The sequence below is a fragment of the Microtus pennsylvanicus genome, chromosome 10, assembly GCF_037038515.1.
Source record: "Microtus pennsylvanicus isolate mMicPen1 chromosome 10, mMicPen1.hap1, whole genome shotgun sequence".
Lineage (NCBI taxonomy): Eukaryota > Metazoa > Chordata > Mammalia > Rodentia > Cricetidae > Microtus > Microtus pennsylvanicus.
Window position 1 is genome coordinate 79,395,885 of NC_134588.1, and position 22,570 is coordinate 79,418,454.

General features: G+C 50.1%; 1 protein-coding gene across 1 annotated transcript; it reads right to left on the minus strand.

Moving 5' to 3' along the window:
- Positions 1-689: 689 nt before the first annotated feature.
- On the minus strand, positions 690-22,395 carry Mmrn2 (multimerin 2). The gene is made up of 7 exons (XM_075988716.1): positions 22,138-22,395; positions 9,799-9,927; positions 9,616-9,722; positions 9,441-9,521; positions 8,602-8,775; positions 6,661-8,493; positions 690-2,339 (listed from the first exon to the last, which is right to left on the minus strand). The coding sequence occupies exons 1-7, from the start codon at positions 22,299-22,301 to the stop codon at positions 1,957-1,959; spliced, it is 2,871 nt and encodes a 956-aa protein (XP_075844831.1). The 5' UTR covers positions 22,302-22,395; the 3' UTR covers positions 690-1,956.
- Between the last annotated feature and the right edge of the window lie 175 nt (positions 22,396-22,570).

Sequence of the window (22,570 nt, forward strand, 5' to 3'; positions counted from 1 at the left end):
CCTGCCACACACATGGCACCCCAGGCCCAGCTACACATGCCCTGGCTTAGGAATAGTCCTCGATAACCTGAGAGCTGCACTGAGCGGAGTGAGATTCAGAGATACGGCCAAGATCACAGAGTTTGGGAACCCTAGATGAGAGTTAGCATAACCATCTTGAGACTGATAGGTTCGTGTTTAGAATTGTGGTTTAGCCCACGGTCAAACCATCAGCAACAGAGTAGCGTGAATCACTGTTCATCTAACACTGATACCTGAGCACAAAGCTTAGCAGTAAGTTAATTCTGATGAGGGTCAATTATTTGAATTGATGCCGGCAAGCAATGAGAAGAGCTGGCAACCCGTTACCAAGTCAAATCCCATTAATGCAGAGAGAGGATGTTCAGAATCAACTGAGCTCTACCGAAAGCCTGCTTTATTCTCTTATGGCTGTGTGGCTGCTCTCTTGAGCCTATTGTAGGGGTCTAGAGACTTGTAAGCCACATATGGGTGCTGCAGAAAACACTGCCAGTCTGTGCTGTCCTGTTCAATGACTGTCACTACCTAGTGAGGAGGCCTCTAGACAGATGAAGAATAAACTGGGTGTGCCTAGAATGATGAGACAGGGTTGCCCTAGTTTCATTTTGTTGTCCTGAACCCCAAGTGCTTCACCAAATGTTTCCCTCTCCAGCAGTAAGCAGGCAGTACGCTTTGGAGGGCATCACTTTATTAGAAAATTGGTCCGTTACCAGGGGAGGTTAGTTTCCCTCCTTCCCCCTGAGAGATGCTGGGGAGGCTGTGGACAGTGGGAGAATGAAAGGGGCAAAGGCCATACCAAGTGTTGTCCTTGGTTGATGTCTTTTGGCCTCTACACTGAGTGAAGCAGGGAGGAAAAGACTTGAAATTAAAATTAAATACACAAATAAAAAAGCCGGGTGGAGGTGGCACACGTGGCTCTGTGAGTTCAAGGCCAGCCTGGTCTACTGAACAAGTTCCAGGCCAGGCTCCAAAGCTACAGAGAAACGTTGTGTCAAAAAAACAAAAACATCCGGGCGGTGGTGGCCCACGCCTTTAATAGAGGCAGGCGGATCTACAAGAGCTAGTTCCCAGACAGGCACCAAAGCTACAGAGAAACCCTGTCTCGAAAAACCAAAAACAACAACAACAACAAAATTTAACTCCTTACTCCTTTTGTTGTTTTGAGACAGGGTCACTTCTACCCCAAGATAGCCTTGAACTGTCACAAATGTGAGGATGGCCCTGAGCTTCTGATGCTCCTGCCTCTTCCATGACCTGAAATCACAGGTGTGTAACCACCATGCCTGTTTTATAGAGTGCTGGGGACTGAATCCAGGTCAAGCTGCATTCCCAGCCAAGAGATAACTAATTTCATTTCCCACAGTTGGTTGAAGCAACCATTAGCTCCCTTCTGCGACCAGAAAGGCTGGTTTTAACTAGTTTCCTGTAGTCATTGGAGACTTGTTTCCAATTTCAGAAAGGAAAAAAAAAAATCCTTTTTTTTCCTTCAAGTTTTTTTGAGGTATTAGAAAAAGAATCCAGGGCCAAACACAATGAGCTACGCCTGGCCTGTCACCTTCCCTGTAAACATTCTTTCTGTGAAACAATGACTTTCTGACACAGGGAAGAGGAAAAGATTTAAATATTGTACAGAAATTTCCAACCACACAAGGAGAAAAATACCAACAAAACAAAGTTGCGGAATTGAGGGAATGGCTTAGAGCCAAGATAAGCCATGCCATTGGGGGAAGGCATGAGAAGCCCAGCTCCCGCTCCAGGTATAGTCCAGGGAGCAGCATTCTTGGCCTCCCCCAGCCTGTGTGTCCAAAAGAAGATACATGCTGCCTACGGCAGGACCTTTGCAGGTACCCAGGGAAGAGCTAGACCTCTACGTGTTCTCCAGTCTACGGACAGCAGGCAAGTTTACCATGTCTGATGCAAGCGAGCTGAACCCAGGGTTCAGGTCTTGAACACCAGGAAGCCCCCAAATGCAGTGTGTGGTTGGCTCCCCTTTGTTATTGACCCTTGGATCAACTCAAACCACACCCTCTCGCCCTTTTGCATCTCTGACATAGCAAAAGTAGTAGCTGTGCTCCCACCCCTCGGTTCTGTGCTGTGGACTGGAACCCGGTGATGACCTTCAAACACCAGCTGCCCCGTGCCTGGGCCTGGGCCAAATGTAATGCTCACTGCAAACAAGTAGACACCACGTTGTGGGGCTCGGAAGTATCCGTGTTCGGGGAAGTAGCTGCTGCCCACATTGATGGAAGTGGTGCTAAACTTCACCATCTGCAGGGCGGTTGCTGCCTCTGAAGAAGTGGCATAGAAGGCCACAGGGGAGCCTGAGAAAAGAAAACACTCAGTGAGTTATCCATTCTCTCGCAAACTCTGCCTTCTTCACCTTAACCGCACTACAAGCAGGACACTATCTCTAGACACCTTCAACATTCCTGAAGGTGTCTGTCTCAGACAATGTGATTTCAGAGTGGGGGAGAAGGGGAGACCGGCTGATTAAAAAAAAGCACTTTCTCCTTTGATCCCATCCTTTCATCTATCTAGAGAGGAGTCTTTGGCTACCCAAGGCTCACACTTTGGTGGGCTGTGCTAGAAACCGGGGCATCCAACGCCCAGGTGTGTGCTACCTGCCAAGGATCCTTCCTGTGTTCCAAATCAGGCCAGAGACGGAACACAGGACCTCACACATGCTAGACAATGCTCTATTACTAAGTCATACCCCTAGCACATACCTGCTGGGAATCTTGAGATATCTGTGGAAGAGAGTATTATCTTCAAAATAACGTTAACACTGGGAGATAGTCAGGAGCGGGAATGGAGGTTCTTACCAGACGAGGGCACAAGAGCATAAAAAAAATGAAGAAGAAACCCCTTCAAGCAAGGCATGGTAGTCCACACCTGTAATTCTAACATGTAGTCTACACCTGTAATTCTAACATAGTAGTCCGTATCTATAATTCTAACATGGTAGTCCACACCTGTAATTCTAACATGATAGTCCACACCTGTAATTCTAACATGATAGTCCACACCTGTAATTCTAACATGTAGTCCACACCTGTAATTCTAACATGTAGTCCACACCTGTAATTCTAACATGTAGTCCACACCTGTAATTCTAACATGGTAGTCCACACCTGTAATTCTAACATGTAGTCCACACCTGTAATTCTAACATGATAGTCCGTATCTATAATTCTAACATGGTAGTCCACACCTGTAATTCTAACATGTAGTCCACACCTGTAATTCTAACATGGTAGTCCACACCTGTAATTCTAACATGATAGTCCACACCTGTAATTCTAACATGATAGTCCACACCTGTAATTCTAACATGGTAGTCCACACCTGTAATTCTAACATGTAGTCCACACCTGTAATTCTAACATGGTAGTCCACACCTGTAATTCTAACATGTAGTCCACACCTGTAATTCTAACATGGTAGTCCACACCTGTAATTCTAACATGATAGTCCACACCTGTAATTCTAACATGATAGTCCACACCTGTAATTCTAACATGGTAGTCCACACCTGTAATTCTAACATGGTAGTCCATATCTATAATTCTAACATGGTAGTCCACACCTGTAATTCTAACATGTAGTCCACACCTGTAATTCTAACATGGTAGTCCACACCTGTAATTCTAACATGTAGTCCACACCTGTAATTCTAACATGGTAGTCCACACCTGTAATTCTAACATGGTAGTCCACACCTGTAATTCTAACATGGTAGTCCACACCTGTAATTCTAACATGGTAGTCCACACCTGTAATTCTAACATGGTAGTCCACACCTGTAATTCTAACATGATAGTCCACACCTGTAATTCTAACATGATAGTCCGTATCTATAATTCTAACATGATAGTCCACACCTGTCCTGTTAACATGGTAGTCCACACCTGTAATTCTAACATGATAGTCCACACCTGTAATTCTAACATGATAGTCCATATCTATAATTCTAACGTGTAGTCTACACCTGTAATTGTAACATAGGAGACTGAGGCAGTAAAATCTTGATTTTTAAGTCAATCTGAGCTACAGAGTAAGACCTTTTCTTGAGCAAGGGGACCCCATCTGGCTATTCATCTAAATTGTAATTATTTTATTTTTTAAAGATTTATTATGTATATAGTGTTAAGCCTGCATGTCTGCCTGCACACCAGAAGAGGGCACCAGATCTCATTACAGATGGTTGTGAGCCACCCTGTAGTTTACTGGGAATTGAACTCAGGATCTCTAGAAGAACAGCCAGAGCTCTTAACCTTCGAGCCATCTCTCCAGCCCAATTATTATTGTTTTATGTGTTCAGGCATTTTGTTTGTATTCATGTCTGTACCATGTGCATGGGTGGTGTCCACAGAGGCCAGAAAAGGTTACCAGGTCCCCTGGAACTGAAGTTAGAGATGGTTGTCAGCTGCCATGTAGGTGCTGGGAATTGAGCCCAGGTCCTCTGGAGGAGCAGTCAGTTCCCTTAACTGCTGAGCGATCTCTCCAGCCCTGGTTGATAGCGTTAATGGTTTCAAAAACGCTGCACAGAGCCCTAGCGTGGCTTATGGGGAAAGTGAAGTTTTAAAGGGACAGTTTGATGATCCAGACCACACAAGCAGAGAGCAGAGCTTGGGCCTTCTTGGTTTGGGGTGCTCTCCTGTCTTCCTCACTTGCAAAAGGGCAATCCTGCTGAAATTAGAGGCAGGGTAACCCCTTGTTACCTTGTGCAAGAGGAAGGGTGCCTGCTACCCCTCCTGTTTAGGAAGTTCAGATGAACTGCTGGCCAGCGGATGGGACAAAGGACCTTACTGGAGTCCAGGAAGTGAGACCACCCTAGCAGGGTCCTCTTGGGAGTTCCTCCCCCAACCTCCGTGTAAGCCCTCCCGTTTCTCAGAAAACAGAACCAAGACGTAAAAGAAATTGGCAAAACAGTTAGTGACTGAAGTCTCAGACTACAATCCGTCTCTTTGCCTCCAAATCCAGAAATAGCCTTAGGATGACAAGATTTTGCTTCTCTCTACGTCTGGAAGACGTTAGGGGAATTGTTTATGAATACCCTTCCTGATTGTGCCGCAGGGACTGTTGAGGGCTGGTGTTTCAGTCCCTGAAGCATCCAGCAGGTGGAGCTCCTGGTTCTTCTTTCAACCTGCCTACATCGGGGAGTCCCCCACAGTGGGAGACCCAGTGGGCTTCAGAAGATGGAAGGGCTGTGCAAACTGAGGGTTTGTGCCTGTGGGGCGCAAATGCAAGCTCTATGGCCTTCTTGCAATAACAGGGCTTTTTTTTTTTTTTTTGGTTTTTTCGAGACAGGGTTTCTCTGTGGTTTTGGAGCCTGTCCTGGAACTAGCTCTTGTAGACCAGGCTGGTCTTGAACTCACAGAGATCCACCTGCCTCTGCCTCCCGAGTGCTGGGATTAAAGGTGTGTGCCACCACCGCCCAGCTAGGGCTTTTAAAGGGGGAAAACATTCTCCGAAGTTAAAGAAAAAATACTGCCGGAGTACACAGACTCCTAAGCCTATCAAGCAAGTGGTGAAAGTCATAGGCATGTTGGGGCTTGTACCGCTCTCAAGCGAAAGAGAGATGGAGGAGTTAGTGCAAGCGCATGCGGCTCTCTGGAAATGCTGGCGATTGCTGGGGGAAATGCCCAGGTTCCCGCTTGCTTTGGGGAGAGGAAGCCCTCAGGTGTTGCAACAACGCTGCAGTGTAGGCGGCCCCTCAGGGGTCTTCTGTGTGCTTCCTGCACCTGAGAGCCGGCCTCTCAGGGCTGCTAGCTGCTTGGGTGAGGTCATTTCCTGGGCTGGAGCCTCAGTTTCAAGTAAGATGTGCTGATAAAGCAGCTAAGGCTGAGTCACCACAGTGAAGCGACGCCGCAGGATATTCCTACTGCTTTTACTAAGAAAGCTCCTTCCACCCGGTAGAATCCCAGCACTCAGAAGGCAGAGGCAGGCAGATCTCTGTGAGTTTGAGGCCAGTCTCATCTACAGAGGGAGTTCCAGGACAGGCTCCAAAGCTACAAGAGAAACCCTGTCTCAAACAAACAAACAAACAAACAAACAAAAAATGTCCCTTCCTTCTGAGTATAAGGCCGGTTCCTGTATTCACCACTTGTGGGATGCTGCCATTATAGATGATCCCTGCCCCAATCCACCCTCCCTAGAGTACAGGGGTGAACTTATGCAAGACAAGGGACTGGGGTGAGGGTGAGGAGTTGAGACACCCTACTCTGCTCATGGCTAGGGCCTCTGCCAACTCATGGGCTCCGGAACTACAACTGATTTTTGAGACTTACACCTCCCTGTACTCCAGGGAGCTTCAGAGGCTCATGGCCACTTGGTGTGGTGGCTCACACCTTTGATCCCAGCACTCAGGAGGCAGAGGCAGGCCAATCTCTGTGAGTTGGAGGCCAGCCAAGTTCCAGGGCAGTCAGGGCTACACAGAGAAACCCTGTCTCAAACGAACAAAGAGACCCATAGCCCTGAAGAGAAGGGAAAGGTAGGTAGCCCCCTGAGTAGCGGTAACCAACCATCATCCTGCCTTCTTGCACCCTGTGCCTCTGCCTCCCCCAGGAGAAGGGAGCTGCTGGGTAGGCAAATAACTGTGTCCTAGATACACACAGTCAGTTTCCGGGCCCCCGCACTCACCTGCTTCCCAGAGCTCTGAGTCCAGAACACCTTTCTCCATCCCTTTGGCATGTGCATCTGCCAATATCACCACTTGCTTCTTCTCCCTCTTCCGGGAGGCTCCCAGGCCCTTCTGCTGCCTCTTCTCTTTCTTACTTAGCATGGCATGCAGCTTACCCAGGTCTAGGCTAATGTTGTTTGCCACCAGCTCTTGGAAGTTCTGGAAAAGGCCGTGGAAGAGCTGCTGGTGCTGTCTCAGGCTGTATCGGGTGTCAGAAACCATGCTGTGTAGGTCTTCAAGGGATCCGTTGAGGGAGGCAGCCCAGGAGACCTCACAGCATCGCCCAACCTGCTTGACATCAGAGTTTAGGCGTTGAATCTCCTGCTCCAGGTTCGCCAAAGCGGTGGCTTCCTCCCCTGTCCCAGAATCGTGGCTGGGTTCCAGTTGTTCTGCCAACTGTGGGTGCTGCTCCACGGCCTGCTCCAAGACCTCCACTCGAGTGGCCAAGGCATTCCAGCCAAACGCCTGTTCCTGCAGCCCACTGGCGGCATCCCGCAGGGCGAGGCGGATCTGATCATAATTCAGGGGCAGAGGGCGGGGCGCTTCCTCCGACATCTCCTCCATTGTCTCTTCCCCAAAGAGGGCGGTCAGCACCGCCTGATGCCGCAGTGCATCCTCCAAAAGGGCTGCAAAGGAGCTATGCAGCTGGCGCATCTCTCTGCGGGTCTGGTTCGCCACAGTCTTCAGCGCTTCCACCGCGTGCTCCAGCGCCCGCAGCTGGCTTCGCATCCTGGCCCTCTCGGCCCGTGCCCGCTCGCTCTCTCCTTTGTGCTCGTCCATCGCTGAGGACATGGCATCCACCGTGCTTTGCAACGACCGTAAAGAAGAATCGTCTAGCTGGTGCTGCTCATCCAGGCTCACCTGGGTCTCTTCCAGGGTGCGCATGGCGTCCCTTTGGCCCTCCCGGATGACGTCCACGTCAGAGTTGAGCCTCTGGCAGTTGCAGTCTTTGACATACTTGATGAGGTCTGCATGGCCCACCTGCAGATGTTGCAGAGTGAGGTTTAGCTCCAATAGTTGCTCCTCCAGCTCCACTTTGTTCTCTTCCATGATGAGGGACTTTTCCATCAAGATCACCCGCAGCTCTCGGAGCCCCGTGTGGTTCACCAGCAGCTCCTCCACCTGCCGTTCGACCTTGCTGATCTGATCGAAGGTCTCATCTGATTCAGAGTACAGTTCCTTGATTTCATCCACGTGCCGGCTCAGGACACTGTCCATGTTCTTGAGGGTGCCCTGCAGCGCCTCCTCCCTCTGATCCATGATCCTGTGCAGAGCAGAGATGTTTCTCTGCAGCTGGCCCAGCCTGGCCTGCAGGCTCTCCGGCTCTGGCCTCGCTGCCGCTGCAGCGGATGCCGCCACCACCAGGCTGCCATTGGCCCCTGGGAGTTCCTGAGCCTTGACAAGCTGCTTCAACTTGGTGCTCATCTCAGTTTGGACCTCGGAGAGGGCATGGTGCAGCGAACGGCGCTGGGCATGCAGCTGTTCCTCCACATCCTGCCACAGCTGGCCCACTCTCTGGTTATTCTCCTGGACCTTGGCATCAAACTTGGCACCAAGCTCCTGGAGGTCAGCCCTGGTCACCGTGTCCTCCTGAACCGTCTTGACAGCCTGGCGATTGGCCTTCACCTCGAGAGACAAGTTCCTGATAGCCTGGGAGAGGCTATGCAAGCTCTCACTGAACCTCTTCCAGATGGGATTGACGTGGGCTTGCAGGAACGCATCGACATGGGGCTGCAGGGGCTGCAGGGTCTGCAGGGGCTGCAGGGGCTGCTCTGACAGCCTTCCAGAAAACTCTGCAATAGATACCATGTTTCACACACGTCTGTGGCAGCAGACACCCCTTCCCAGGCAGGGAGAGTAGGGCCTCTGCAGTCTGTGCCTTCTTGTGGGCTGCTACTCACCGAATTCTGTTTGATTGGTTTCTGTCGTCTCAGCAGTGAGGTTGCTGGCCAGGGCCTCCCAAGGGCCTGGGATGCCATCTTCTACCAACTGGGCATCGTTCTGGAGATTTTGAAGAAGGTGTTCCCGTTGTCCCTGTGGCTCCTTAATCTCATTGAACTCTGTAACAGGGTGGCCTGAAAACATATCAGACATGTTTAAGGCGAACTCACCAGGCCTGGGCAGACAATACAGTCAAGAAAAGACTTGGAACTCAGAGCAAGCGAATATGTTGGCCCCCCTGGAGCTAGAGCTTAGAAGCCATTAGCTTCAGAAGGACAAATGCAGCTCTCTAAGCCATTACCTTTGCTCCCACACCCACAGCAAGCGTGACTGATCAGTCAACACATATCTCTCCGCTATTAGCCACCATGTCATTCCCCGCAGCTCTGACTAAAAGATAGCTGATCATATAAGGACATGCATCGCCCATCCCACCCTTGAGATCAATTCATAAAGGGAGACTCTTTTGTGTTTAAGGCTGAGACCAGGTCCTGGAGTTGGGAGAGGGGGCAATGTGCAAGAGTGTGGAAAACGCTTCCTCCACGCCTAGGAGCTTTCGTAGGTCAAGGGGTAAGAAAGGAACCTGGCAAAGCCAGCTTTCCAAGAAAAGTGGGGTTAGGAAAGGGGACAGGTATCAGTCCCAGATAGTAGCTGAGGACCCTGGGAGCCTGTTCCCAGAGAACAGTGCAGAACCGCAAGGAAACACATGCTGATTCTTTCAAGGGTAAAGTTCGGTACTTCCTGTCAGAGGAGGAAGAAGTAGACCCACGAGCTCTATTATTCCAGGAAAGCAACGTACCAAGTTCAAAGCCATCCAGCTGGTCCCAAGTCCCCGGGAGTTCACCACTTGGCTCCGTGGGCTCAGGGTTTGCTGTGGGATCTGCAGAGAGAAGCATGGTGTATTGAGTCCAGAAGTCAGAAGAAAAGTATGATTTCTGGGAGCAGGGGTTAAGGAGGACTTTGGGGAGCCCTACCATAGTCCTCGCAGTCTGGACCCCGGAAGCCTGGGCAGCATCTCCAGGCCACAGAGACCAGCACCTTCTGTTGGACGCGGTACACTGGCTTCTGGGCCACTCGGTACCTGAGGAAGAAAGGAGGGGCTCAGCACCTCTGGCCAGCCCACTGGGTCTAGAAAGTGACCTGTCCACCCCACTCACATGGCTTTGGCTCTCTGGCAGTCAGGAGCCCCCTGTGGACATGGCTGCTGTGAATGCACCAGGAATTTCTCTGTTTGGCAAGCAGCTACAAAGGTGACCAGTCTAGACTTCTGGTAAGGACACCAGTTCCTGGAAAAGAAGCCATAGGAGAGTTTTGTGAGGCTTGCCCCGCCTCCCAGTGCCCCGCCAATGTCTAGGGATACCCCACCCTGCCTCTTGCCCTGTCCAGTTCTGGGATTCTGGAAACCATTGAATGCCAGGGAAGGGAGCTCTTGTCTTAATCCCCAGGCTCTGCAAAGCCACTCAAAAGAGCCCCTGAGGCATTGTCTTCCCAAAGCCTCCCCAGGGTAGGTAGAGCGAGGCCAAGAGGTCCCCCAGTCTAACACAGCTGCCAGCGAGCTGTGGGGCTCTCACTCTGAACCTGCAGTTTCTGGCTTGTGACCTCGAGTGACACACCACTACAGTTAGCGGTGGTGACGCCCCTTTCTGGGTGGGCTCTGGAACTACTTTGCGCCCTATCCTGGCAACTGCCCAGTTCTTCTCCCATCTTTTCTCACCAGAACATGCCTGTACCTACTCCCTGACCCTGCCTACTGGACAAGGGGCTTTCTAGCGTTTACTGGGGAAGGAAGGTGACTGGGTGGAACAGCCTCCTCTCTGGGAAGGTCTCCACTTAATGATCCTGCAGAGAAGTTGGGGTCGCATCCAGTATACTCAGCCCTTGGGAGGCTGCCTCTCCATTGTTACCCTTTGCTTGTATGCACTGTAGAGGCTCTGGGGATGGGGAGCATGCTCACTCCCGAAGGCTGGCTCCCTGGGGTTCAATGCACCGTCCCCTCATAGTTAGCTACCCGAACAAAGCTCTCTGGAGATGCAAGTGGCAATGGCCTCTGCTGCCCCATGCAATTCAGTACATCCTGGGTGCCAGGTACTGGCACTGGCACTGGCGAGACCATGGACATACAGATTTTCCCTGAAGGGTCCCAAGGAGAACAGGCAACCTCAGAAGAAGAGGTGTGGTTAAGACCTATAAAAGGTCTGATTACAGGGCTGTGTCTAAAGGGTGAGTCAGACAAGGAGCTGGGGGTTTGGATAGGGCTGTGGATGTCGGAAGGGGCTACAGACAGAGGCAAGGGAAGTAGAAACCTTCATAGGGATACCAGAGGAAGAACTGAGCCACGTCTTGAGGCCACGGGAAGCAGAAAAGCAGGGAAGCAGGGAAATCACAGAGGCTCTCCGGTTCCAGGATCCAGGGAGAATGGGAGTCAGTAAGACATGGATGGTCTAGAGTAGAGACCTTAGGGTCTAGAGGAGAAAAGGGGGCATCTCAGACCAGGTGATGGGGACATGGAGGAAGTGGCCATGTCCGGCGGTCATCAGAGAGCAATGCTCAGGGACTCTGCTTGTTGGTATTGGAATTTTACTTTCTGAAGCTGTCCTTTGCCCTGGGACCATTAGGCACCATTAAAGTTGAGGGGGTGGTGGTAGAAGGAAGGACTTAATGGCCATTGTATGGCCACACCCATTGTGATCCTGAGACACATACACGCCCCACTGCACCCAAGCCGCTCACACTTATCCACCCCACCACAATGGCCTGCTCTCCCACCAGGTTCCTAGAAGCCTGACAGGCAGCCTTCACCTTCTGGACAGCAGGCTAGAAAATCTTGCCAGAAAAACTACCTAGTCTCAGCAAAAGAGACCTGAAGATGGTGACATCAGGAGAGCCTCCCAGTGAACTGTCCAGCGGAGACTCCTGTACCAGAACAGCTTGGAAAGCTGTGACATGACTGGCCATCTGAGGATGAACCTGAGAAAACTCTGTCACAGAAGAAGGAAGCTGAGCCAAGGTACAGCTTGGTATCAGAGCATGTGCCTGGCATATACAAGGCCCTAAGTACATCCTCAGTACCAAAAAGAACAACAACAACAACAAAAAAAAGATGAGCCCGAAGTCAAAACGGACAAATGGGAGAGGGAGGGTTCCATTTGGAGAGAATGCCGACTGCGCGGAGAAATCCCGCCCACAAATTTATCCAGTGTTTCCACATAGGATAAGAGAAGTTGCTACGTGGAAGAAACAAGACAGGGACTACTTTGGGGTGGGGCGGTACAAGGCGTTGGCAGGGTATTCGGAGAACAAAGAGAACACTTGAAAATGAAAAGACTCCATTAGACATGAAAATAAAAACAAGAACCAAAACAGAACCAGGCTGGGGACAACAGCCCAGAGGCAGACAGGAAGTTCTGGGCTAGATTCCCAATACCGTGTAAAAACAGGTTTGGTGGCACAGGCCTGTCATCCCAGCCATCAGGGGGTGGAAGCCGGAGGATCAGGATTTCAAGGCCACCTACATAGTGAGCACCAGGCAGCCTGAGCTATATGAGACCCTGTTAAAAAAAAAAAACGAAACCAAAACAAGCTGGAGAGATGGCACTCGGTGGTTTACGAGCTCTTGCTCTGGCAGAGAACCCAGGTTCAGTTCCCAGTACCCACCTGTGGGCTCACAGACATCTTTAACTCCAGGCCTTCTGACCTCCATGGGCACCCAGTATCCATTCACAGTATCCATCACAAATGTGTGAGCAGACAAAACACTCGTGCACACAAGTAAAAAGACAAATAACAACAAAAGCAAGCAAATAACAAGACAGAAAGAGCAAGAGGAGATGAAAAATGAGAGAAGAGAGGGGGAGCATCAGTCCCAGGCCCAACTTCCAGATGACGTGGATGACAGCGAAGGGAAGAAGGCTGTGTGTGTGTGTGTGTGTGTGTGTGTGTGTGTGTGTGTGTGTTTGCATGTGTATGTTTGCGTATGGTGTGTGTCTGTATGTGTGGTGTGTTTCAGTATGTGTCTGTATGTGGTGTGTGTGTGTGTGTGTGGTGTGTTTGCCTGTGTATGTTTGTGTGTGGTGTGTGTCTGTATGTGTGGTGTGTTTCAGTATGTGTCTGTATGTGGTGTGTGTGTGTGTGTGTGTGTGTTTGCGTGTGTATGTTTGTGTGTGATGTGTGTCTGTATGTGTGGTGTGTTTCAGTATGTGTCTGTATGTGGTGTGTGTGTGTGGTGTGTTTGCATGTGTATGTTTGCGTGTGGTGTGTGTCTGTATGTGTGGTGTATTTCAGTGTGTCTGTATGTGGTGTGTCTCTGTGTGGTGTGTGTTTGTGTGGTATGTGTGTTCCAGACATAAAAAGTCTTGAGTTTTCAATGCAAAAGACCCACCAAGAACCTGCAATAAGATAGAAATAAGCCCACATCAAAGCTCACCACTGAGAAATTTTAGAACTCTGGGAACAAGATGGTTATATCTACATTCTTTTTTTAAAAATATTTATTTATTATGTATACAATATTCTTTCTGCATGTATGTCTGCAGGCCAGAAGAGGGCACCAGACCTCATTACAGATGGTTGTGAGCCACCATGTGGTTGCTGGGAATTTAACTCAGGACCTTTGGGAAAGCAGGCAATGCTCTTAACCACTGAGCCATCTCTCCAGCCCTCTACATTCTTATAGAAAGAAAAATCAACACACATACACTGAGAAAGAAGAGAGGAGAGAAAGAGAGAGAGAGAGAGACTTCTTTCTGGACCCTGGGACGAGAGGGCCTCTGTGATATTGCTTCTCTGCTTCTAACCTCTCTCTGCTTCCCATGACCTCTATCTCAAAAATAAACAATAAGTAGTATATATTACAGAGATCAATGACAAAAGAATTGCCTAATAATCTGTATGTGTGTTTGCCTAATTGCCTGTAATTGTATGTGTGGAGGGAGGAAGGGAGACAGACAGACAGACCGACACACACACACACACACAAACACACACACACACACAAACACACACACACAGTGACCTTGAATCTCTTGTCAACATTCCCTGGTTTAGAAACACAGTGATGAGAAGTATATTAACAATATTGGCAGAAAATAATTGCCAACCTAGAATCCTGTACACATATTATGTATCAGTCAACAGAAGAATACAGAATGGACACATTTTCAAACACAGCAAGTTATATCCAGGTCATCTACTTAGCATCCCAGACAGGGAGAATTGCTTGAGCTCGGAGTTCAAGGTCAGCCTGAGCAACAGTGTGAAGTCTCACAAACAAACAAACAAATCGTATGTATTAGGTTTCTAGCCTGCTGTCTCTCTTGTACCTCTTAGCAGTAGATCACTAACAATGTGGTTCAAAACCTTGCCTGGACATAGAAACCATCGGTGGCTTTTAAAAGCCAAGGTCCCTTGTGGGTTGAAGGTGCATCTTGATTATAGCGTAGGTGCTGAGCCTGCCAGAGAGTGAACCCCCAGCATCAGTATAATAACGTTCTCTAAGCCCAACCCCAGACCAGTTTCAGAAGACCCCCCCAAGTCTGGGCAAGAGCATCAGCATTCTAGAACTCTCTGGGTCATTCCAAGGCACAGCCTAGAACTGAATGTCACGAGGATCCAGGAAATCCACCAGTGCAAGAGAATGCTTATAATGCCAACACTTGGGAGTTTGAGGCAGGATGATGTTGACTTCATCTTTTGAGAGATGGCTCAGTGTTTAAGAGAGCTGGCTGCTTTTCCAGAGGACCTGGGTTCAATTCCCAGCATCCACATGGCAGTTCACAACCATCTGTAACTCCAGTTCCAGGGGACCCAACGCTTTCTGGCCTCTGCAGGGACAAGACACACACACGATGCACAGAAAACATACTTGCAGGCACGGCCCTCAGGACAGTTGGTGGAGCAATGCAGTGGCTCATAGAGCAGCCTGCAAGGCAGTTCTGGTTGAAAATACAGTTAGTTGACCTCTGATATGAGTGCTAAGAGAATATGTAGACCAGTGGTTGAGAAGATGAGCTTTTAAACAAAAACAAAAACCAAGCGGAGGAGAAAGAAGTTTTAATCCAGGGAAAACTAAAAGCATGCAAAGGAAAAAAATGATTCATAGTTAATTTCATGACTATAACCATATAGAGGTTACAGTCACTTGATTAGAAATACTCTGAAGATTGGGAGAATGGCAAGGTGTGTGTGTGTGTGTGTGTGTGTGTGTGTGTGTGTTTGTGTGCGTGTGTGTACGCGTGTGTGCAGGTGTTTACCTTTGTGTGGTGTGGGGAAAAGAGCTGACTCGCAGGCAATAGTACTTCCAAAGAAGTAGCAGTGTTAAGTACGTAATTCAGAAACACAGAGATCAATGACAGAAGAATTGCCTAGTGAGTTAAAAGTCAATACTTTGAGGGACAAAAGGGGGCTGGGGCTTTTCATGGTTTCCGCAAACCTTGTAGAACTGACTGACTTCAATCCAGAAGCATCATACATAGTGTAAGCTGTGACGTGAGATGACCTAGAGTGACCTGGGGATTGGAAACCTCCATTGAGGTACTGCCTAGACCGGACGGGCCTGTGGCTAATTGCTATCCGAGGGCCCAGCCCACTGTGGGTGGGGTCATCCCTAGGCAGGTGGACCTGGGGTGTATAAGAAAGGTAGCTGACCAAGCAAGGGGGCACGAAGCAGTTTCCTCAAGGCTTAGTTCCCGTAGCTTTCCTCTCATCTTTTCACGGGAAAGGCAAATTTATTCTTTAATACAGGGCTGCAACCTGTCGGCCAAACGAGCCTTCTCTTATTGCACCCGAATAAACACCCAGATTGCTTTCGATTGGTATCCGATCACAGAGAGGCAAAGTCGAGCAAGTGGCCAGCAGCTTCCTCTCTAAAAAGACAGATGGTAAATATTTTACATAGGACTAACTGCACAGGGCGGAATGAAAAGTTGAGCTATTTGTTCAACAATTATTAAGAATTTTAAGAAGCTGGAATGTGCCCAGTGTATGCCCTTTGGAGTTCTTGTAGGGCCCCAGGGCTGAGCTCGGCATGCAGATGTTCAGGCCACATGCCCTTGAATCTTGCCCCGAATCTAGGCTTTCCAGTCAGGATGGACACTGTCACAGCTACTTCCGTCATAACACGAAAGCAGTCTCTAAAGATATGTCAATAAGTGAACCCAGCTGTGCGCCAATAAAACTTTATTTAATCAAAAATCGTGGCCCACTGGCCATTGTTTTCTGGCCCCTGCATAGGAGTGTGTTTATTTAAAAAAAAAATGAAACTTTAACAAAATAAATGAACTCGAGGGAGGCTTGATGGTACATACCTATAATCCCAGTACTTGGGGAACTGAGAAGGAAGATTTCAAGTTTCTGGGCAACTTGGCTACATAGCAAGATTGGAAAAAGAAAAAAAAAGCAGGGGCTTGGGGGTTGTTGGTAGAATACTTGCCACATAAGCATGGTGAACTGAATTTGGTTCCCCAGGACCCACGTGAAAAGCCAGACACAGTTGTTCGCACCTGAAATCCAGCTCTGGGGAGGCAGAGGATTTCCGGGGCTGCTGCCCAACTAATCTGGTCTAACTGGTGAACAGGAAGTCAAGAAAAGACCCTTGAATTGAGCAATTGAGGAAGACTCTTGATGTTGACCTAGGGCCTCCACATGCATGAAATGTACAAGTGTGTGCACACACATGCACACATATGAACACATGCAAACACACACAAAGGAAGGATGTAGAAAAGTTGGGAGAACGCTTGCTAGCACGCATGGAGTTCTGAGTGAGTTCCGTACCAGCACCACATAAAACCAGGAATGGTGGCACAGCCCTCAGGAGGTAGAGGCAGGAGGATCTGAAGTTCAAGGGCACCTTCGGCTACACAGCGAGTTCTAGGACAGCACCTAGAATATTTAAGAACCTGGTAGGTAGAGGCAGGAGGCAAGGCAGAAAGTTCAGTGTTCAAGGTCATCCTCAGCTACAACAGGGAGTTTGAAGCTAGAGTGGGCTACCAGAGACCCTGCGTCAAAACAAAACAAAATGAAACATAGGAATGCGGACTCAGATTTGGAGGTGGGAGTGAGGGATGGTGTCCTCAAGTTGCACTGTTGGTGAGAATACAAGCTAGTGCAAAATGGATATCAATCTAGATGACCCCCCAAACACTAAATACTACAGAAGCTGGTCCTGGTGATACAGGCCTATAATCCCAGTGCCTGGGAGGCAGGAGGAAGGAGGATCAGAGGTTTGAAGCCAAGATGAACTAGCTTGAGCTACATGGAGACCCTGTCTCAAAAATAAACAGGATAGCCAGGCCATAGTTGGTGTGGGATTCTATGGTATGTTGTGGTATGCTATGAATATGTTTTATTACCATTAATTAATAAAGAAACTGCATTGGGCCTATAGCAGGGCAGAATAGAACTAGGTGGGGAAAACTGAGAAAGAAGGCGGAGTCAGTGAGATGCCTTGGAGCAGCCAGAGGGGAAAGACACAAGCTGAGAGTTGTAACCTTGCCGGTAGGTCACAATCCTCATGAGAAAATATAAAATAATGGAAATGGGTTAATTCTAGATGTAAGAGCTAGCTAGCAATATGCCTAAGCTATTGGCCAAACAATATTGCAATTACTACAGATTTCTGTGTGATTATTTCGAGTCTGGGCAGCCCGGAATGAACAAGTGGCCTCCCCAGAGTTCCAGGATAGCTAGGGATATACAGAGTAACCTTGTTTAAGAAAAATAACAGACAAAAACAGGAAAACAAGCGGGCTGGAGAGATGGTTCCATTGTTAAGGGCATTGGCTGTTCTTCCAGAGGACCCCTGTTAAATTCCCAGGACTTAAGTGGTGGCTCACAACTGTCTGTAACTTCAAGTCCAGGGCACCCAGCGCCCTCTTCTGGCCTCCTCGGACACTAAGCACACACATGGTACACAGTCAAACATGCAGGCAAAACACCCATGCACGTAACATTTTTATTATAATTTAAAATTTTTCTATCTTTTTATATAGCAGAAAATACTTTGTGTTTATGGGGTACAACAGAATTTTGTTGTATATTTTTAATTAACATAAAATGTAGAAAAATAAACAAAAATAGTTAAATCCTAAAACTAAAACAAAATATATGTGACTACCATACGACCCAGCTCTAGTCTCAGGGTGTATACTGAAAGGGATATACACCAGCAGACGGAGATACCAACACATCCTGCTAACCAGGTTGCTTGCAGCAGTCGACATGTGGAGTTAGAATGGATCTCTCAGCAGATAAATGGATAAAGAGCATGGTGTAGCCGGGCGGTGGTGGCGCACGCCTTTAATCCCAGCACTCGGGAGGCAGAGGCAGGTGGATCTTTGTGAGTTCGAGGCCAGCCTGGTCTACAAGAGCTAGTTCCAGGACAGGCACCAAAAACTACAGAGAAACCCTGTCTCGAAAATCAAAAAAAAAAAAAAAAAGAGCATGGTGTATGTATAGTATATATATTTATATATGGTATATATGTGTGTGAAATATATATTCAGTCATCGAAGGATTGAAATAATGGCATTTGCAGGAAAATTAAAAGAACTAGAGATCATCACATTAAGGAAAGTCAGCCACACTCAGAAAAACAAGTATCTCCTGTGTATTCTCCTTCGCAGAATCTGGGCTTAAAAGCAAAAAGCACCTGAAAGTAGAAGCCAGACAAGGGGGAGGAGGGGAAGGGGGAGGAGGAGGAGGAAGAAGAGGAAGAGGAGGAGGAGGAAGTAGCAGCCTGGGATGAGGGAGGAGAAGAGGAGAGGGTAATAGGGTGTGAGTAAGATCAACTCCATAAATCGAATGTCTGAAAAATTCATGACGAGGGCTAGGGAAATGGCTCGCTGGCAAAGCACTTGTCTCTGCAAGCACAAGAGCCTGAGACTGGATCGTCTACACCCACAAAAAGTCAGGCATGGCCGAATGCACTTGTAATCCCAGTGCTGGGGAGCCGGGGTGGTGGTGGGGGGCAGAGAGAGAGACAGACAGAGACAGAGAGGAAGAGAGGAAGAGGGTGAGAGGAAGAGAGAGACGGAGAGGAGAGGGAGAGGGGAAGAGAGAGAGAGAGAGAGAGAGAGAGAGAGAGAGAGAGAGAGAGAGAGAGAGAGAGAGAGAGAACGAGAACATCTGGGTCAGTGAGCGTCCTGGGATGTACAGGGCCCACGCCACACTCTAACAATAATGGAATATCCAGTCCAGAAAGCCTGAGAACCAATGTAAACAAGCCCCACCTCATACACCTTAAGCTCGCTCCTAGAGCCCAGAAGGCCTGTGCCGGGGGCCGGGGCGGGGTGGGGGGTTTGGGATGGTGAGGCTTGGCCTGGTCCAGCCTGCCGAAGTGATGGGACTTTCCAGTTCTCCCTCCTGAACTGAAAGTCATGCTGCCCACCCTTCCTGCCCGGGAACTTTCTCTTCTGCGCTGCCACCCCGCCGCCGCCGCTGGCTCGCTCCCCCCTTGGCAGCTCCCCGCTTGGCACAGCACAGGCAGTCGGCCTCGAGGCCTGGGAAAATTCCTAACCTTTGCTTTGGTTTCCTATGGCTCTTGGCAGCTCCTGGGAGGCCCTCAGCACATGTGCCCCAGGCTCGACATGCTGAAGTGCCCCATTGTTCTCGCTGCCCTCTGCCTCAGGCCTGCTCCTTCTTTTGTAGCCTGCTATGAGGATCCCTGCTGGGCACCCTCATCTCCCAAGGAAGGTGTATTGAGGATCGGGTGCCAGTCAAGAGTGAATGTAGGGGTCGGTCCCAACCCTGTGTGGCACAAACCACATGGGATGCTGAGCCTGAGTGGGAGCTGGGAACCTGAAGCTCCCCTCCCCTTTCCTTCCTGGACTCTGGTGACCTTGAGTCCTCCCACTCCTGGAAATGTGCAGAAGCCGCATCCCTGGAGACCGAGAGACGAAGAGAGGGGTTGTGGGGAAGGCTGACAGAGGCTGTTGAGGGGAGGGGCTGGTGCTTTCTGCATAATGGAAGCGCCTCAGCTGCGGTGGCTGCCTTCACAAGAATGTGTCTTCGCTAACCAAGGAGCCCATCTCTACAGGTTCTTTCTGGCTTGACGGTGTCCTTTCGGGCAACCTTGCTCTCAGAGGCCTGAATCCAGCTGTCGGTGTGACCATCCCAGGAAACTCATCCTCCTTCCTGGGGCTTTGTCCCCGGATGGGGAGAGATGGAGTGGTGGTATATCTTGGCAGGGAAACCCATAGTCAGCCTGGACCTGGGACTCCCTGAGGATAAGCCTAAGATGCCTCAGTCCTGGCCTGTGGAGCTCTTCCCTGTGGAACCCTGTGTCCAGAAGTGGGGACAGGTACAAGGGCACAGTGCTGACTCCATTTTGCTGCTGTGTGACCCCTAGTGACATGCTGAACAGCTCTGATTCTTGAGCTACAAGCTACAGAAGTCCCAAGTGTTCCTTTCCTTAGGAGGAGCCTGCTCCTGGGAGTAACACTATACCCTCACCCTGCGTGGGAGCGGATCAGGACAGGGAAGACCTGGCTCCCAACTCTTATGAGATCTGAGGCCCTAAGTGGCATCCTCACCATTCTGAGCTGTCACAACAACATAGAAGATGGGCACCCTCTCCCGGAGTCGTCGTGGCCCCTACCACAGACCCAGTCTCTAGGGCAGCTGACTTGGGTCTGAAGAGCCCACATGCTACATACACACCCAAACCAAGAAACTAGGAGGAACCTCTTCCCTGTGACATCCAAAGGTGTTCCTTGCTAGTTCCTTGGCCCTGCCCCTTCAGGTTCCCCAGGGGCTTAGGAAGCAGTTAACCATGTCCTTCTGGGACCTGGCAGTCTGGGGACACAGGGTGTGGAGGCTCTAAACTTGTTTTGTTTCACTGTTCTTCCAAAGGCTCTGATCCCTGTGAGTCCAGGGTCTGCCTGATACCAGGTGTCTGGAAACTGGAGGGCCACACAGAGAGCGGGAGGTCTAAGTCTGACGCTGCGCTGCCCCATCCCCCACCCTCATGACTGATGGAGTACTCCCCCTCCCCTGCCCCTGCTCTTCAAGGATCCGAGCGACACTTCTGCCTCCTGTCACAGGAACCTGGGAAGCCATCAGCCCAGGAAGCAGCATTTCCTTCCTTTCCCACCAGGCTCTCCGGATACTTCAATAACTTGGGCTTGAACTGCGGGGTTCAAGCTTCTGGGGATGCGAAAAGGAAACCCCAGTAGGCAGAAGTCCTAGCCTGGCTGACCTGGGCATTCCCGGGATCAGAAGCAGAACAAACCCTCTAGTCACTAGAGCCTAGTGCAACAGCATCCAGGGAAGATGGAGGGGCCTCTGCTCTCAAGAACTAAGGAGCAAGCAGACCCTCTCCACTCCCTGGAGATTATAAGAACAAGGACCACCTCCTGACCCCTCCTGCTCCTCCATCCTTCCCTTCACAATGGGAGGAGGAACTTGCCTCCTGGGACCTACTGCTGGGGTAAGAGAGGCTTGGTCCCGTCCTGAGGTCAGAGGTGGGTGGTAGGACTGCCTCCATCGACAGTCACCTGTGCTCCAGAGCCTGTAGTAGAACTGGGGATAGACCTCTTCCTCTACACCACCAGACTCACCCCCTCCACCCTAGTCAGCGCATGCTTCCTGTCACTCTGAGGCTTCTTTCTGGCTAAGACTGCTTTCCAGAAAGTGCCCAACAGATATTCCCCTGGGAGTGTCAGAAACGGATGGGAACCTGGCCCGGGCAGATTTGTCTGGGAACCGTATAGCAGTCCCTTGGGGGGGGGGGGGGCTAAGGATGGGTGTGAGCTGGCTGCCCAGCCTGACAGGTCGCAGGGTTCCACTCAGAGAGCTGGATATGAAAAGTGAAGATCTGGCTCTCCTAGGCTGTGACCTGGACAGGACAGTCAGTCACTGTGAGGAAGGCTGTTGGGAAACGCAATAGAAATAATACTTGAAAAGCCGCACCTCGGAGGCTGGCCCAGGAAGGGCCACCTGCATTCTGCCTTGGACATGTCCAGTCATGAGACTGCAAACCCTGAGGGACGAGGGACAGAGCCAGAGTCCAGGTACCTTGAAGTGTAATGAGGATGTTGGAAAACCATGTCTGGGGTATCCTGTCCATCCGGGAGGCCTCACGGAGTTGCCCTAGGAGCCCCTGCCTCCACGAGCTCAGGGGTTTCAGGAGTCCTTCACTCACTGCTCAGTCCTGGCCTGGTACCTTGGGTACTCAGCTCCAAATGCCTCCCCTAGGGGTAGCTGCCTTGTTGGGGCTCAGCTTTCAGAGCTGAGTTCCTTCAAAGAGTAGCCCTCATCAGCAGGAAGCATCTAGAACATCAGTCCCTCTGAGTTCTATGCTGGTAGCTGATAGTGGGAGACCCAGTGGAAGTCCCTGATAAGGGTCAAACAGGGACCACCCTGGCATCCTCAGGCTGGGCCCTGAAGTACTGGATCCAGAAAACTAGCACCAGTTAGTCATATATCAGCCCATTCCACAAACATGTGTCTGGGACTCAGCTATCACCCCCTGCCCTCTGCCATGGCCAGGATCTCCTTACCGTCCGATGGGGTCTCTGCTGGTATCGGCAGTCTCTGTTTTCCAGCCCGCAGGTACCCTGAGCCTTTTGGGATCAGAGAACCTGGTACCAAGGTCTTGTGCCCAGGCCCCCAGAAGTCCCCAGCTCAGGTACCCCCCAAGGCCCAGCATCAGTGTCAGGATCATGACGACGGGCAGGCGTAGCTGGCTCCACTGAGGTTCAGCCTTGCCAGTTGAACCAGACTCCCAAATTTGCTGGTGATGTGGTCTTCAAGTCAGAAAGAAAAGAAAACATGGGGACAACAAAGGGAGGAAGTGGCCTGGTCCGGCCCACCCGGTAAGTCTCATCCGCCCCCGCCTCTTCCAGCCTGGTCCCCTCTGAGGTCAGCAACCACTCAGGCCAATTCCTGTGTCCTAAGGGCACTTGAATCAGGACATTGGGGGTGTGTGAGACA

Excerpts from the sequence above, each read along its gene's own strand:
- Mmrn2 (XM_075988716.1), bottom strand. The coding sequence starts at position 22,301 with ATGATCCTGACACTGATGCTGGGCCTTGGGGGGTACCTGAGCTGGGGA. Across the intron at positions 9,522-9,615 it reads TCCAGACTGCGAGGACTATG|ATCCCACAGCAAACCCTGAG; the intron begins GTAGGGCTCCCC and ends TTCTCTCTGCAG. Across the intron at positions 8,494-8,601 it reads AACCAATCAAACAGAATTCG|AGTTTTCTGGAAGGCTGTCA; the intron begins GTGAGTAGCAGC and ends TATCTATTGCAG.